General features: G+C 39.6%; 1 protein-coding gene across 1 annotated transcript in view; it reads left to right on the top strand.

The window, feature by feature from the left end:
- LOC132177347 (uncharacterized) overlaps positions 1–17,935 on the top strand; it is a 31,735-nt gene extending 13,800 nt beyond the window's left edge. Inside the window, exons 5-7 of the mRNA XM_059589617.2 lie at positions 16,731–16,860; positions 17,402–17,578; positions 17,676–17,935. Coding sequence (XP_059445600.1) covers positions 16,731–16,860; positions 17,402–17,578; positions 17,676–17,834 — 466 coding nt within the window. The 3' untranslated portion in view covers positions 17,835–17,935. The remainder of the gene's footprint in view (positions 1–16,730; positions 16,861–17,401; positions 17,579–17,675) is intronic.
- Positions 17,936–18,573: the final 638 nt, after the last annotated feature.

Raw genomic sequence — 18,573 nt, 5'->3', positions numbered from 1 at the left:
TGATCAACGGATCTTCTTTCGGATTCTTTGGTAGTTCAAGGGGAGTGAGGCAAGGAGACCCTCTTTCTCCTTTCTTGTTTGTTCTAGTCATGGAGGCGTTTAGTAGGATGATCAATGCCTCGATACACAGCGGTCTCATTTCTGGTTTTTCTGTGGGAAGAAGAGAGTCGAATCGGGTTATTGTCTCTCACCTTCTATTTGCTGATGACACTTTGGTTTTTTGTGGGGCAGATCCTAATCAAGTTAGAAACATTGGTGCTTTACTTGTTTGCTTTGAAGCCGTTTCTGGGTTAAAGGTGAATCTGGCTAAATCTGTGTTGGTCCTTGTTGGTAGTATGAATAATACTGGCACTCTGGCTGGTATTCTTGGCTGCGGTTCTACTTCTATGCCTTTGAAGTACTTGGGTCTCCCTTTGGGGGCCCCGTTTAAGGTCAAGGCCAGTTGGGAGGACTTGTTGGAGAAGCATGCTAGAAGGTTGGCTCCTTGGAAACGCTTGTATTTGTCTAAGGGGGGAGAGGATTACTCTCATCAAGAGCACCTTATCCAATCTTCCCACTTATTTCTTGTCTCTTTTACCTGTTCCGGCTTCCGTGGCGAAGCGTATGAAGAAGATTCAACGTGATTTCTTATGGGGTGGGATCAATGATGAGTTTAAGTTTCATCTGGTTAGTTGGAATAAGGTATGCTCTCCGATTTCTGAGGGAGGTTTAGGGATCCGGAATATGCGCATGATGAATAAAGCTTTGTTGGGGAAATGGTTGTGGAGATTTGCTCATGAGAAAGAGGCATGGTGGAGAAAGATTTTGGTGGCAAAGTATGGTGTGGTATGGGGTGGTTGGCGTTCTAGGGTTCCCAGGGGTTCGCATGGGGTGGGATTAAGGAAGTATATTAGTAGGGGGTGGAGGTCGTTTCATTGTCACATTAGATTGGTCCCTGGATTTGGGTCCAATATCAGGTTTTGTGAGGATATCTAGTGTGGTGACATGTCTCTCAAGGATGCTTTTCTTGGTCTTTTCAATATTGCCACCAACAAGGAAGCGCCTATTGCGGATAATAGGGAGTGTACAAATGGCTCTGTGCAGTGGAATGTTTCCTTCATCCGTAGGGTTCATGATTGGGAAGTGGAGATCTTGGCCTCTTTTTACACTCTTGTATTTGCACTTGATGTGTGGGGTAGGGGATGATCGGATGTGGTGGATCTCTTCTCGCAAAGGTAATTTTGAGGTTAGATCTTTTTACAGGATCCTTGCTTCTAAAGATCCCTCTCCTTTCCCTTGGAAGAGTTTATGGCGCACCAAGGCCCCTTCGAAAGTGGCTTTTTTTGCTTGAACGGCTGTGCTTGGGAAGACTTTAACCTTGGATAATGTTCGGAAGAGAGGTATTGTTGTGATAAATCGTTGTTGCATGTGTGAATCGGATGGGGAGTCAGTTGACCATCTCTTTCTTCATTGTGGGGTTGCGCGTATCTTGTGGAATGCTGTTTTCTCTCGGTTTGGTTTGTGTTGGGTGATGCCTGGCAGTGTTAGGGGGTTGTATGATTCTTGGTGGGCGGGTGGCAAAGCTCGCAGTGCTGTTGTGTGGAAGATGGTTCCTCTTTGTCTTATGTGGTGGTGCATCTGGATTGAGAGAAATGCTAGGTGTTTTGAGGACTCGTCTAGGAATATTGAGGATCTTACACACTTTTTTTTGTACACCCTATTCACTTGGACTGTTGGTTGGCTAGCGCCCTTAGTGATTAGTTTCCCTGATTTCTTTTTTATGTTTTCTTCTTCTTTTTCTCCCTCTTAGTCGCTCTCTTGTATACTCCCTGTGTACTAGGGTTGCGCCCCTCTGCGCTTTGATAATGCATCTTTACTTATCAAAAAAAAAAAAAAAAAAAAAAAAAAAACAGTTATAAAAGAACAAACCCTTGAAATCATATTTCTCAAGTCCTTAGAACAATAAATCATGCTCTTGCTCTTACCCAATTTAAACCCTTTTATTTCTATATTGTCCCTAGATAATTTATTTATGAAACCGAAAATAATTTCATGGAATGTGCGAGGTATGAATGAGCTCGAGAAAAGAATGAAGATTAGGGGGTTGTTAAGAGAAAAAAAAGGATGATATTGTATGCTCGCAAGAGACAAAAATGGAGGTTAGCAGTAGGGAGGTGGTTCATAGTGTGTGGGGGTGTTTTCATGTTGATTGGCTGCATTTGGGGGGGGGGGGGGGGGGGGGTGGGCATAAGGAGGTATATTGTTAATGTGAGACATGCAAGTGGTTGAGAAGATGGAGGAGTGTGTTGGGAGATTTGTGGTAGCTTGTGCTTTAAAAGTGTTACAGAAAGTTTTGAATGGGCCTTGGCGGGTGTTTGCGGGCCAAATGATGATGTGGAAAGAAGAGGTCTATGGAATGAGCTGGCTAGTTTAATAACCTTGTGGGAGATGCTGTGGTCTATTTGTTTTGGGGGGGGGGGGGGTGGGATTTTAATGTAGTTCGGTACCCATGTGAAAGAGTAGGTGACTCTAGGCATACACAAGCAATGGCAGAATTTTCTGAATTTATTTTTGAGTAGGATCTTATGGATATTCCGATGGTAGGGGGGAGTTTCACTTTGTCTAATCGCCGTACATGGTCCAGAATTGATAGATTTTTGCTCTCTATAGAGTGGGAGGAATATTTTCCTGATGTATCTTAAAGACGGCTTCCTCGATTACTATTTGACCACTTTTCGCTGTTGTTGGATTGTGGAGTGGAGAGGCGGGGTAGTAGGCCTTTTAGATTTGAAAATATGTCGTTGCATGCATAGGGTTTTGTGGAGCCGGTTAAGAAGTGGGGATCTTATAACTATGAGAGCTTCTCCAGCAATGGTTGTTAGTTTAGCTAGTGAAAAAGTACAACTCACTACTTTAGCTACTGCTTTTTCACTACACACTCCAACAGATCTTCTATTTTACACTTTACTTTCTTTTAAATATTTTTTCTCAGTTTTTTTTTTATTATTTTTTTTTGCCAGCAGCACTCAGTCAAAGGGAAAACAAACGTAAGAAAGATCATTCAAAAATAAGAAAGATAGGCACCGCAAGATAAGAATTCTATGAAACAAAAGAAGCATTCATATATTTATCTTTGAAAGATAACTCATTAATTCATTCAGACATAAAAAAAAAAAACATGAAATCAAAAAAAAAAAAAAAAAAACTCATTGAAGTTTTAACTCATTCACTTAGACAAAAAGCATTCAAAACCAATGTCAAACCCAGAAGCAGATTAAACCAACGTCAAACCTAAAACATCAACATGAAACCTCAATTCACCACAATATCTATATACACACACACTCACAGTCAAGCCAATTTAACTAAAAAAATTCTCAAATTTCTACAGAAAATTAAACAAAATTCAGCAAAGCTTCAAAACCCAAATCTAGTAAAACCCATGAAATCTGATTTCAACCTTTTGAACCAAAATTTCGTAAAACCCATCATCTTGATCAACCCTTTGAACCAAAATTTCCTAAAACCCATCATCTTTGTTAACCCGTTATGTTTTAGAGACAGGTTTTGAGGAAAAAAAAATTTTGGTGCTGAGAATGTGTTTTCGGTGATAAGAGAGAAGAAGAGAAAGTGGGAGAGAAAGAGAAGTAAGAAAAAAATTTTGGGTGCTAGAATGTGTTTCGTGGAGATGAACCAGAGAACTTTCAGAATAAGAAAATGGAAGAGTTGGAAATCATATTATATTACTAACAGGTGCTATAGCCTACAGTGAGCTTTCAAATATGAAAGTTTATTGTAGCACTAGCAGGGAAAAGTTCTATTTTGCAAGCACTGCTATAGCAAGAAAAAGTGAAAATAGCTAAATTTAACTAAAAAACTAGTTTACAAGCATTGGTGGAGATGCTCTGAGTGTAAGTCGAGTTATGTGTTAGCTCAAAAGTTCAAGGCACTAAAAGTAGATCTGAAAAAAATGGAATGGGGAGGTATTTGGGCATGTTAGGAAGTGGAAGGAGATGGAGGAGGGTATTGGGGAGATGGATCTAATTGCAGAGGGGAGTACTCTAGAAACTTGGATAGGAGCCTTTTACCTTGAAGAAGTGAGTTGGAGGCAGAAATCAAGGGCTTTGTGGTTGAAAGAGGGTGACAACAATACAAAGTTCTTCCATCATTTGGCAAACTCACCCAGGCGTAATAATTTGATTGTATCCTTAGTGGTGGATGGGAACATGACTGATGAGCCGGCAGTTATACAGGATCACATTGTGAACTTCTATAAGAAATTGTATTGTGAAGAGCATCAATGGCGACCAAAGATAGATGAGCAATCATTCAATTCTATTGATGAAGGGGAGTGATTGTGGATGGAAAGAGAGTTTGAGGAATATAAATATGAAGTGTGGGCGGTGGTGAGGAATTTAAAGGGTTCTATAAGAAATTGTATTGTGAAGAGCATCAATGGCGACCAAAGATAGATGAGCAATCATTCAATTCTATTGATGAAGGGGAGTGATTGTGGATGGAAAGAGAGTTTGAGGAATATAAATATGAAGTGTGGGCGGTGGTGAGGAATTTAAAGGGAGACAAGGTACCCGACCTGATGGATTTTCTATGGCTTTCTTCCAAAAGTGTTGGGTGGTGTTAAAGGATGACATTATGATGGTGTTTAAGGAGTTTCATATTTGTGGAAAATTTGAGAAGAGTTTTAATGCTACGTTTGTTTTGCTTATTCCAAAGAGAGCAGGGGCAATGGAGATTAAGGACTTTCGTCCTATCAGTTTAGTAGGTGGGTTGTACAAAATTATTTTGCAGGTTCTGGCTAATCGGTTGAAAACAGTGTTGGGAAAGATTGTATCACATTCTCAGAATGCTTTCATAAAGGGTCGACAAATCCTAGATTATGTTTTAATGGCAAATGAATGTCTAGATAGTAGGATTCGTTCTGGGGATCCAGGTATCATTTGTAAACTGGATTTGCAGAAGGCATATGATCATTATTTTTTTTTATAAGTAATATAGATTATCGAAAGCGCGAGGGGCGCAACCTAAGTACATAGGATGTATACAAAAGAACCCCTACTAAATAGAAAAGGAAGTACATAACTCTAAGAATTCGGAAAATGTATACACATACGAATGAGACCAAGTGTTTTTTTTGATAAGTAAAAGTCAATGTAATAAAAGCGCAAGGGGCGCAACCCATGTATACAGGAAGTATACAAAAGAGCCCACTACACAAGCTTTAAACTGAAAAGGACGCACAGAGATCTATAAATTCCGTAAGTGTTGAAGCTTGCGAAGAATACCCCAAAACCCTCCATGAGAAAAGTGTTTGGAGCACCCTTTTCTTCAATTCTATAGTTTCCATTTCACGATCCTCGAAGCTCCGCGCATTCCTTTCTCTCCATAAGGACCTCATTACACACAAAGGGGCAATCCTCCAAAGGTGCATGACCGTCCGCTTTCCCCTTTGCCCTCTCCAACTTTCCAAGCATTCCTTCAAACTCCCTAGCATCACCCACGCTATACCAAATAGCTGGAGAATCATATTCCATACCTCTACAACAGCTTCACAATGCACTAAAAGGTGATCAATAGATTCGCCACTCTTCTTGCACATACAGCACTATTCCGTCACAATGATGTTCTTCTTTCGTAGGTTGTCCAATGTTAAAATTTTTTCCATAACCGCCGTCCATACGAAAAAAGCCACTCGCGGAGGAGCTTTACTCTTCCAAATAAGCTTCCACGGGCATCCACCGGGGTTGAATTGATCTTCACCTTGTAGAAAGACTTCACCTCAATGATTTTCCTCTTCAAGGGAATCCAACTAATTTTATCTACCCCACCATGCCTTACCTGTTGGGAATACAGCATTTCGAAAAATCTCAAGACCTCCTCCAGTTCCCAATCATGAACAGGCCGAATAAACCTTACATTCCAATAAATAGCACCATTTACCAACTCCATATCCTCCTCTACCCATGCCTCCTTTCCACATGCAATATTGAACAAGGCGGGAAACAAATTCTGCAGTGATACCTCCCCACGCTACACATCCTGCCAAAACAAAACTCGAGCTCGTTTCCTACCTCGAAACGCACATGTTGCTTAAACTCATCCCACCCCCTTCGGATACTTTTCCACAGTCCCGCCCCATACGACCGTCCTACCTCCTTGGAACACCAATCGCCCCTCATCACCTCATATTTAATCTCCACTAATTTCCTCCACGACGAATCTCTTTCATGTGCAAATCTCCACAACCATTTACCCAATAAAGCTCAATTAAATTGTATCAAATTCTTTACCCCAAATCCCCCCGCCTCCATAGGCATGCAGATTTTGGACCAATTTACCAGTGGAACTTGAACTCGTCACCATCACCTCCCCACAGAAAATCTCTTTGTATTTTTTCGATCCGCTTCGCCACAGTCACTGGAATTTGAAACAGCGACAAGTAGTATGTGGGTATGCTAGATAGCGTACTCTTGATCAACGTTCGTCTCCCCCCCTTGGATAAATACATACGCTTCCACCCTGCTAACTTCACCTCCATCTTCTCTATGACCTTATTCCATATAGAGGGGTCCTTATTATGAGCCCCCAAAGGCAGCCTCAAATATATAAACGGCATCAAATCCACTTCACACCCAAGTATACTTGCCAATCCTTCTACATCTTCCACCTCACTTATAGGAGCAATCACAGACTTTGATAAATTTATTTTCAGCCCCGAAACCGCTTCAAAACACAACATACAGCTCAAGTTCCGAAGTTGTTCCACCTTTGGCTCGCAAAAGATAATAGTATCATCAACAAATAGTAAGTGTGACATTTCCATTACCTCATCAAGCCACGAACCCACCGAGAAACCAGCCATAAGCTCTCTCTTCGCCATTGCCTTCATCATCCTACTAAATGCCTCCATTACCAACACAAATAAAAGAGGGGACAAATGATCCCCTTGTCTCACTCCCCGAGAACTACCAAAAAAATCTGCCGGTGTTCCATTAATGAGCACGGAAAATCGGACAGTAGAGACACAATGATGAATCCAACCTCTCCACCTTTCCCCGAACCCACATCTCTCCAACATGTATAATAAAAAGTCCCAGTTAACATGATCATAAGCCTTCTCCAAATCCAACTTGCAAATAAGACCCAGTTCCCTAGCTCAAATTTGGCTATCAAATGAGACCAAGTTACTTTCCATGAAAACAAAACAGAGTATTTAACGCCAACTTCTTCAACTCAAGCACGCTGCTCTCATGATTCTCAAAGCTTTGTGCATTCCGTTCTCGCCATAGACACCACATCACACACAATGTAATCATTCTCCATATGTGCAAAGCAAGCCAATTGCCCAACTGTCCCCTCCAACTCCCCAAGGAATCACTCCCCTTTAGCAGCAGAACCCAATCAACACCAAAGAGTTGAAGAAACACGTTCCATAGCTCAGTTGCAACCTCACAATGCAGGAATAAATGGTCAATGGACTACTCTCCACATTGTTTACACATGTAACACCACTCCATCACCATAATATTCCTCTTCAGTAGATTATCCAAAGTTAGGATTTTTCCAAAAGCCGCTGTCCACACAAAAAAGCCACTCTCGGGGGAGCCTTCACCTTCCAAATACTCTTCCAAGGACCAAACGCCAGTGCAGGAGAAGAGAGAATCTAATAGTAAGACTTCACTTCAAAAATATTCCTTTTTGAAGGAACCCAACAAATTTTATCCTTACCTTCATATCTAATTTTTTTGGAATGCAACAATTCAAAAAAGTGCGAGACAACATCAATTTCTCAATCGTGCAAAGCGCGAATAAACAGAACATTCTAACGAATAAAATCATTCAGGATCTCCATATTCTCCTCCACCCATGCATCCTTGTTACATGCAATATTATACAATTCGGGGAATAAAATCTTTAATGAACGTTCCCCACACCACACATCATGCCAAAATAACACTTTAGAACCATCTGCTATATCATACCGCACATGATGCAGACCTTCTAATGCATTTCCACACTCTCCACTCCATAAGTTCCCCCTACCTCCTTAGAACACCAATCATCCATTTGACTATCATATTTAACTTTCACTAATTTCCTCCACAAAACATCTTGTTTTGTCGCATACCTCCACAACCACTTACCCAACAATGCACGATTAAATTGAATCAAATTTTGCACCCCTAACCCCCTAACTTCATCGGCGTATAAACCTTCGACCAATTCACCAAATGAAACTTAAATTCATCACCAATTCCTCCCCATAGGAAATCTCTCTGAATTTTTTCTATTCGATTTGCCACTTCCACTGGAATAGGGAAGCGAGAGAAAATAGGTGGGTAAATTTGAGGGAGTGCTTTTGATCAATGTTAACCTGCCTCCCTTTGATAGATACAACTTCTTCCAACCCGCCAATTTATTCTCCATTTTCTCAATAATGTTACACTAGATGTTGGACGCCTTATAATGTGCACCCAAAGGAAGACCCAAATACTTAATTGGCAATGAAGTCACCCCACAACCAAGAATTCTAACCAGCCCTTCCACATCATCTACCTCTCCTACTGGAACAACATCAGATTTTGACAAATTTATCTTCAACCCCGAAACCACTTCAAAACAAAGCAACAAACATCTTAAATTACAAAATTGTTTTACATTAGGCTCACAGAAGATTACTGTATCATCTGCAAATAACAAATGTGATACTACCATTGCCTCTTGATTTCTCAAACCCAAATTGGGAGTTACTTATTTATATGCTTGAGAGATGTGGCTTTGGGGAAAGATGGTGAGGTTGGATAAATCATTGCATATCCATAGTTTGTTTCTCTATTCTTATGAATGGATCGCCTACGGGGTTCTTTAGTAGCTATTGGGGAGTGCGACAAGGGGATCCTTTATCTCCTTTATTATATGTGGTATTGATGGAGGCTTTCAGTAGGATGATGATTGCTACGGTGGAGAGAGGGCTTATGTTTGGGTTTTCAGTGGGTTCGCAAAATCAAGAGAAAATGATAGTATCACATTTGTTATTTGCATATGACACGTTAATTTTCTGTGAACCTAGTGTAGAACAATTTTGCAATTTGAGATGCTTGTTGCTTTGTTATGAAGCGGTATCGGGGTTAAAAATAAATATGTCAAAGTTTGATATTGTTCCAGTAGGGGATGTGGAAGGGCTGTCTAGAGTTCTTGGGTGTGGGGTGGCTTCGTTGCTGATTGCATACTTGGGTCTTCCATTGGGTGCTCATTATAAGGCTTCCAATATCTGGAGTAACATTATTGAGAAAATGGAGAATTAAGTAGCGGGTTGGAAGAAATTGTATTTATCAAAGGGTGGCAGGTTAACATTGATTAAAAGAACTCCAAAATTTACCCACATAATTTCTATCACTCTTCCCTATTCCAGTGGGAGTGGCTAATTGACGAGAAAAATTCCAAAGAGATTTATTGTGGGGAGGTATTGGTGATGAGTTTAAGTTTCATCTGGTGAAGTGGTCAAAGGTATGCACTCCAATGAATGCAGGGGGGGTTATGGGTGAGAAATTTGACTCAGTTTAATCGTGCTTTGTTGGGTAAATGGTTGTGAAGGTATGCTACCGAACGTGATGCTTTGTGGAGAAAGTGGAAGTTAAATATGATAGTCAAAGGGGTGACTGGTGTTCCATGAGGTAGGGGGACCATATGGAGTGGGAGTGTGGAAATGTATTATGAGGGGGTGGGATGGTTTTGCGTGTCATGTGCGTTATGAGGTAGGAAATGGCTTTGAAGTGTTATTTTAGCATGATGTGTGGTTTGGGGAATTACCATTGAAGATCCTATGTCTAGAGTTATACAATATTGTCTGTGATAAGGATGCGTGGGTGGATGACAATGTTAGGGAAGATTCTTACCTTTGACAATCTTAGAAAGAGGCATCTTATTGTGATCAGTAGATGTTGCTTATACAAGGCGGATTGGGAGATTGTTGATTAGGGAAGATTCTTACCTTTGACAATCTTAGAAAGAGGCATCTTATTGTGATCAGTAGATGTTGCTTATACAAGGCGGATTGGGAGATTGTTGATCATCTACTTCTTCACTGTGAGATAGCTGGTACTTTATGGCATACTATCTTGAGTTGTTTTGGGCAGTCTTAGGTCATGCCTAGTAGTGTGGCGGATTTGTTCGCTTGTTGGTGGTCGTTCTCGGAGTGCTATTGTGTGGAAGAGGGTTCCTCTTTGCCTCATGTGGTGCTTATGGAGAGAAAGAAATGCAAGATGCTTTGAGGACTCTAAGAGATCCTTGGAGGAGCTAATGTCCTACTTCTTTACTCTTTTGACTTGGACAGCGGCTTGGTTAGCTCCGTTAGTGATTAGATATTCTAAATTTGTTGTTCTTTTTTCTTCTCCTAATTAGGCGTTCTCTTATATACTTAACGTAAAAAAAAGGATGCGTGGGTGGAGGAGAATATAGATATTCCGAATGGTATCATTCATTGAAATGTTTTGTTTATTTGCCCTGCGCATTATTGGGAAGTGGATGTGGTCTCGCGATTTTTTGAATTGTTGTATTCCTAAAACATTAGATACGGAGGTGAGGATAAAATTTGTTGGGTTCCATCAAAAAGGAAAACATTTGAAGTGAAGTCTTTCTACCGGGTACTGTCCACTCTTGGAGTTAAGGCCCCTCCAAGAGTGGCTTTCTTTGTATGGACGACGGCTCTAGGAAAAATCTTAAGATTGGACAATTTACGGAAAAGGAATATTATGGTGATGGGGTGGTGTTGCATATGTAAGCATTGTGGAGAGTCAATCGACCAATTATTCCTACATTGTAAGGTTGCAACTGAGATATGGAGCGCATTTCTTCAGCTTTTTGGTGTTGATTGGGTTATGCCGTGTAGGGTGAGTGACTATTTGGGAAGTTGGGGGGACAATTGGGTCATGGTCTTGCTTTGCACATATGGAGGATGATTCCATTGTGTGTGATGTAGTGTCTTTGGCAAGAGCAGAATGCACGAAGTTTTGATGCTTGTGAGAATCGCTTGCTCGAGTTGAAGAAGTTGGTGTTACACTTTATTTTCATGGAGAGTGACATGGCATATTTTGCCTGTTTCTACTTTTTCTGAATTTTTAGTGTTGTGCTTCTTTCTTTACTTAGTAAGGGTTTTCTTGTATACTTCTTGTGTACATGAGTTGCACCCTTCTGCGCATTTTGTTAGTATACATTATTTATCAAAAAAATAAATAAATAAAATTGTAGTCCCTAGCTTTTATAGGCACTAAATAACTCATCAAAAAGCAGCCCTAAAATCTTGAATCTATTTGTTAGTGTTTTAGCCTTTCCTGACAAGATCCTTTATTGAAAAATAGTCAAAATAAAGCCATAAACTCCTTATCTACTCTCTTAAAGCCTAAAAACGCAAGTTTGTAAACCTTGGTCCAATATATAAGCATATGTCGGCAGGTTTGCACATATGTCCTAGGTCAGTTTTGGTACAATAATCGAAAATACAGATCCTGCAATATTCTTACTGGAAATTTCTTTCATGTCAATCATTCAATATGTTTTTTTCCATTATCATTATTCCAAACCAAGGGATTTCATCTATAGGAAACATGGATCAGTCTTGGCTGGCAGATGGGAAGATATATGCAATGTTGGACAAACTGTGTTGTATCCTAGTGGAGACTTCAACCAAGAAACTCCAGAGCAAAATGTATATCCTCTTGTTCAACCCCATCATGGATAACAAAAAGAAAAAAAAAATTCTAGTTAATTGCCGAGATGGGGTATTGGACAAACCACATAGAAGGGGCCAATGGTGAATAGTATAACTAGTTGTTAGTTTTATGGTTTGTAAATTTTGTTAGCTTACACTATTGTGTTATATATATATATATATAAGCGTAGAGGGGCACAGCCCTAGTACATAAGATGTATATAAAGAAAAGCGTCACTAAAGGCAAAGAGAGGAACATAAAGACAAAAATTGAGACATGGTGGAAAACTGAGGTACTTTGAAAGCGTCAGCCCAATGGAACAAGGTTTGAATTAACGGCTTTTTGAGCTCTTCCATCGACCTTTCTTGATCTTCAAAACATTTTACATTCCGCTCTTGCCAAATACTCCACATTAGACAGTAGTGCGATTTGCCACACCTCCTTTGCTGAACTGTTACCTCGCTGACCGCGCCAACAAGCTAACAAATCTGCCACCCCTCTAGACATGACCCATGTGACATCAAAAAGAGAAAATAACACACTCCATAAAGCTCGTGCCAGTTCACAATGAAGGAGAAGATGGTTAACAGACTCGCCACTCTGCTTATGCATACAACACTATTCTACCACAATGATACTTCTTTTACATAAATTATCCAAAGTCAAAATCTTTCCAAGAGTCACCGTCCACACAGAAACTGACTCTCAATGAAACTTTTAGTTTCCGTATACTCCTCCACGGGAAATAGGAAGCTAACACATCTATCCCCGAAGAAGAAAGCATGCGAAAAAAAGACCTTACCTCAAAGATATTGATGTTGCTCCCCCACCCTCATTGGCACATCCTGACATTATTTCTATTAGTTGGTTGTTCCCGGCAATGACATCATACGAGGTTCTCGTTTTTGGTTTCTGGGGCTAAGGCTGTGGGTGAATGGCCCCTGAAAGTGGATGCATCGAGAGAGCTCCTCCTTGCACTGGCAAGACAGATCTTCATTTGGTGTGGGCAACCTCCTTGGAAGGATTTCGCGCTGGAACAAGTATGTTTTCCTGTTGTGGTGAAGAGGATCATTTTTCTATGAAATTGGTTTTTCACCCAGGCGAAGAGGCTAGGGATAGTGAGCCTTTGACTATCCATTCCCATGCTGTAATTGAAGGACCGGTGTTGCCTGAATTTGTTTCTTCAAATTGGGTGGTTTAGAAAGTGAAAAGCTTTTGTCACATTGTGGGGCTGTTTTGTAAGAGATTTGAGGATAGGTTAATGGCTTTGTTCGCTACCATTGAAGCAAGTTGACACCAAAATGGTCCGGCCAGTTCTCCTAGTTCCCTTTCTAAGCTAGCTAACAGAGGGTGCTGTGAACTAAAGAGATTAGCTTGTTCCATCAATTATGACCTTAAGGGAGGCCACTCGAGCCGAGGTAAAGCCAAGTGGAGGGGTTCTACTAGTTATTAATGGAGCCTAAGATTCTGTCCTAGAATGTGAGAGGGCTGAATGAGAGGGGATAAAAGGCTGAGGATATGGAGTCTTCTTAGGATTTGGAAGGTGGATATTGTTTGTTTTCAAGAAACTAAATTGGAGTTTGTTTCTAGGGCTGTGGTGCGCAGTATATTGGGTTGTCAACATGTGGATTGGTGTTATTTGGGATTGAGAAGGGCTTCCAGAGGGGTTTTGTTGATGTGAGAGAGGAGAGTGGTGAAAAAGATTGAGCAACGTGTGGGCATTTTTAGTTGCTTTCTCATTTACAAGTGTCAATAATTTTGAGTGGGCTTTTGCGAGTGTTTAAGGTAACCCAAGTTACCCAAGTAAAGGGGCTAACAAAGGCTCAAAATGGGAGAATGCTCATGCAAAGTTAGGCATTAAGCAATTTGTCCAAGGGAAAAAAAAAAAGCATTAAGCAATTTTTTAGGGCAACACAGATTTAAGCAACCCATGATAAGACAGCCTTGGTAGATGAACAATCTGATATGTTTTCTAAAGATACCTCATTGTCTCATCCTCATCTTCTGATGAATACAAGGGTGGAACATCCTTGCAATTTAACTAAGAATATTTTATACTGGTTTTAGGTCACTCATGGTGAACATTCATGCTTTACATAGAAGAGTAAAGTTATATTGACAATTTTTATTTAATAGGTTTTTTAAAATGGAGGGTTCTATATATGTGCTCTTACAAGTAGTGTAAAATGGGAGTGACCGATTGTCATATTTAGAGCATGTCTGGGTTGCCTTCTGACATTAAAATTGTCAATTGACAATTTTGGTACATAGATTGATGCTAGCCCTAAACATGCTTAGAAAGAAAGAAATATATCCATCCTATTGAGTTAGATTTGGTTTGCAATTCAAAATTTGTTCTCTAGTGAATTTCTTCACTAATGTTTTTGTCCATTTTATAAATTTTTTTGTTACCTGTTTTATTTGACCATTATATCTGATAGCATTTTAAACTCAGTTTTTCATGGTAGAAGTTAAGGTGGGGCATTGTAACTCCAATGAGGAAGTGTGACATGTCTTTGGATTGGTTGACAGATAGTGAAGAGGACGAGAATACTTCCTTGGCGCTTTTGGAGGCCTTTGAGCAGGATTATCATTGGGTTGTTGAAGTAGCTTGCCCTAAGTCTAAGGGTAAGAGGGAACTGTTAAACTTTTTTTTTTTTGATAAGTAATATGTATTATTAAACGCGTAGAGGGACGCAACTCAAGTACACAAAAAGTATATAAAGTAACCCCTATTGACTAGAAAAAGAATTACTAAGCTCTAAAAAATCAAAAAATGTAGACACATGCGAGTGAGACCAAGTCATGCTCCATGAACATAGAGTATTGAGTGCCAACTTTTTCAACTCGAACACGCCACTCTCATGATCCTCATAGCTGTGTGCATTCCTTGACACCACATCACACACAATGGGATCAGCCTCCATATGTGCAACACAAGCCGATTACCTAACTGTCCCCTCCAACTCCCCAAGCAATCACTCACCTTTCACGGCATAACCCAATTAACACCAAAAAGATGGAAGAGCATATTCCATAACTCATGTCCACCTTCACAATGCAGGAGCAAATGGTCGGTTGATTCACCACATTGTTTACACATGTAGCATCACTCCATCACCATAATATTCCTCTTCTATAAATTATCCGAAGTGAGTATTTTCCTTAGAGCCATTGTCCACACAAAAAAAGCCACTCTCAGAGGAGCTTTCACCTTCCAAATAATCTTCCAAGGACCAAACACCGGTGCCGGAGTAGAGAGAGTATGATAATAAGATTTCACTTCAAAAGTATTCCTTTTGGACGGACTCCAACAAATTTTATCATCACCTCCATATCTAATTTTTTGGGAATATCACACTTCAAAAAAGCTCGAGACTACATCAAGTTCCCAATCATGCACAAGTCGAATAAACATGACATTCCACTGAAGAAGATCATTCAGGGTCTCCAGATACTCCACCCATGCATTCTTGTTGCAGGCAATATTAAACAATTCTGGAAATACAAATTTCAGAGGCCATTCCCCCACACCACACACCATGCCAAAATAATACTTTAGAACCATCTCCCATATCATACCGCACATGATGCGCGAAGCCCTCCCACCCCATTTGAATACATTTCCACACTCCCACTCCATACGATCCTCCTACCTCCTTAGAGCACCAAAGAGGGAACTGTTAAACTTAAAGAGTTCCATTAACTATGGCGATGCTATTTCCTCCTCCCTACGCGGGAAAGGCAAGGCTCACATCGTGTAATGTTGTGTATTCCCTAAGGGTTCTAGGTTTTGAGGGTTATCGGTGGGTTTGTTGGATTCCTTTTGTGGACTTAGTTTTTTTTTTTTTTTTGGTGTATGGATGTTTGGGGTTTCTGGTATTGTTGGGTTTTCCCGGGTGCTTTCTCTTGTTGATTTATGTTTTTCCTACTTTTTGTGTCCTTTCGTATACTTCCTGTATTCTTGGGGGCACTTACACTTTTTATAAAACTTCTTTGACTACCTATCAAAAGAAACTCTAATGAGGAAATGCGTTAAGTGTCAAGGGAGAGGAAACCTTTTTTTAATTCCCTATTGATGCAAGAATGCTCAGAAGTGAGGATTTAAGTCATTGAAGTGTGTGTCATAGTGAATTCGGAAATATTATAGGCCTAGAAGTTACGAAAATTCAAAGAATAAAAAAAATTGCAAAATAGCCCGTAAAATTCAAAGATAAATGGTGAAAAACTCATCTTCTAATTGCTTAGAAGTATTTGTCACTAGTGGCTTCTCACTCAATCGCTGGTCAACTTGGCATTTTTCATTTATTAAGCATTATCTCACTCATGTTGACCACAATTGGTCTTATTTTACTGAACTTAGAACTACCTTTTGCTTTAGTTATTATTATTTATTTTGATAACCAGGATACCATGAGTGGCTAGATTCCCAAGACACTGTTGAAAGTGCCCCGTCCACGTGGGCCAAGTAAAGTTCGGGCTTTTGCTTGTAAGCGTGGCCCCAAAGAATTGTTTGCACTCAAGAGGGGTCGAACCTTAGGCTAAGTGACTTACCCACTTGATTTTTCATGAGGCACCAAGGCTAAGTGACTTACCCACTCGAACCAACTCCATGGAATTTTATTATTATTGCAAGTAGTTTCCATCCAAGTGTATGCCTCAGCTCAGGGAAGCACCAAAGTGCAGTAGGCATGCCCAACATAGTCCTTTTATGTACATATTGCACCCATAACTCAACTGCTCATAATCTAATTTAAAAAATGCATTGATGCATTTTTGGATCACCTCACCTCACCTCAAATATGTGCCTGAAAAATCCAGTTCTATTGATAGAAAGACGAGGAATGTCGTTTTAATTTTCATGTACTTCTAGGTACTCATTATATTGATGCCCCAGATTAGATTTTTGCTAGAGCGATCAACTAGTATATGATTAAATTCTTATTTTCTGATTTTTATTTTTGTGTTGGTCGTGATCTTACCTGTTGCCTTTGATAATGCTAAAAATGTATTTCTTTGGGGCAGTTGGTGTCATCGCATTTTTCCTATACAAGCAACCTGTAGTTTGAATGAGAAGGAACTGCAAACAGTTGTGTCAAAGCTTGTTCTGCAGTTCATGAATGATAAACAGCGCGAAACTGTGCGTCCTGCAAAGGTAAAGTTTAACCTATTATCAGTGCAATTGCCATATTCATTATACAGCAAATTATCATGAGAAGTCAATGTGAAACATGGCTATTTATCAGCTTAATTCAAAGAAACTAGTAGGCAGTAGCCATCCTTCGCAATTATTAGCTTATTCTAAGGTCTGGACTCTTTTTTGGGTCATCTTTCAGACTATTTCCATCTTTCTAGACGTTGTACTGGGGTGGAAGAAAGTAAAAGGGTTTTTTATTATAGATAGGATAAAGTAGTATCGAGAAAGCAAGTTGCAGTTTGTGGTCAGTTTTACCTTTTAGATTCATTTATGTTTTTTTGGGTTATATTCACTTTTTCCAGGATATTCAGTGATCACAACATGTTATATTTACCTGGCTGATGCCATTTTGCTAGATGTGTTTGGAAATGCTGAGATACATAATGCCAGATGAAATCCGCTCCTGGAATTTGTTTAGATGTTCTATTACGCCATGGTTTTTATAAAAGTATGAGCAGCCAATACTTTCTTCACATGAATTTAAATTTGAACCTTGTAGTTTGCAGTTGGTTATAACAGAAGAGGAATTGAGGAGACACAGATGAAGATTTTGAAAGATAAACCAAATGGCTCTAATGCATTTGCCTTGTTGGACCGCAACAAATGCTTTGCCGTTGTGGCTGCTGCAGTAAAAAATGCTGCATCAGATTCAGTTGTAGACCTCAAATCTCCGGAGGTAAACCAGCTATTATCATTTCTCACTTGTTCACAAACATTTCACTTTATCCTGAGATATTTAGGCTTATAACATCTTTATCACTAAATATACACAGTTTTCCGTTCTTGTTGAGTTGCTGCCACTTTCCGGAGTACCCAATGGATCGTTAGTGGTTTCTGTCTCGGTTCTTCCGCAAAATCTTGTTAATACCAAGCCACGCCTGTGTGTCAGGGCTCTGCTTACTGATACCAAAGCCAGGGATGGAAGGCATTAGGAAGGATTGTGTGGCTTAGAATACTTTTCTTTTTTACTACGTAGGGTCAAAATTAAAACTAGTCTCAAAATTATGGAATCAATAAGTTTGATATTATTTAATCAGTTTGTTTGTTGAGAAGATGAAAAGAAAAAAAAAAAAGAAAGAAAGAAAAGCATTTTGAGTCTTTCAGAGTTAATTTTTGTTGCTTTTTCTTCTTTTTTTTTTTTTTTTAAAAAAAAGAAAAAAAAAAATTAATCGCCCTGAAGATTGTACTAGTTTGATTATGTCATTTTGCCAAAACAAGGGTGAAATGAACATTTCTTTTTTTTTTTGACATTCGTAGCAGTTATTTATTACCTTTCTACTAATTTAGGAATCCAAACATTAATTTTTGAGGAATCCAAGACACTTAAAATTTATCAGTGTAAGTTGAATGAATTTTTTTTCAAACTAGTTTTTAAAGTGTCCTTGCATTTATTTGATGGGAGAATATCAAATTCATACCTTTAGCTTCCACTCTTTATCGGAAGGCTCCCACGAGTTTTTAATTTTTTTTTTTTTTTTGATAACATAGGAGAATTTTACTCAGAGTAATTGCACGTCGCAAACGCATACTGTATAACAATCCTCACCGTTAATCAAACTCCTACGGGTAACTGACCTCACTCGCCAGAACCAGTTACCAGGTAATCCAGGAGCTTTCACCCCTGACGGGCTAAGTAGTTTATCCTCATGCCCAGGATAAGCAGTTCATCCC

This window comes from Corylus avellana, chromosome 4, assembly GCF_965113065.1.
Source record: "Corylus avellana chromosome 4, dhCorAvel1.hap1.2, whole genome shotgun sequence".
Taxonomy (NCBI): Eukaryota; Viridiplantae; Streptophyta; class Magnoliopsida; order Fagales; family Betulaceae; genus Corylus; species Corylus avellana.
The sequence above is the reverse complement of the archived record's forward strand: the minus strand, read 5'-3'. Positions and strand labels throughout refer to the sequence as shown.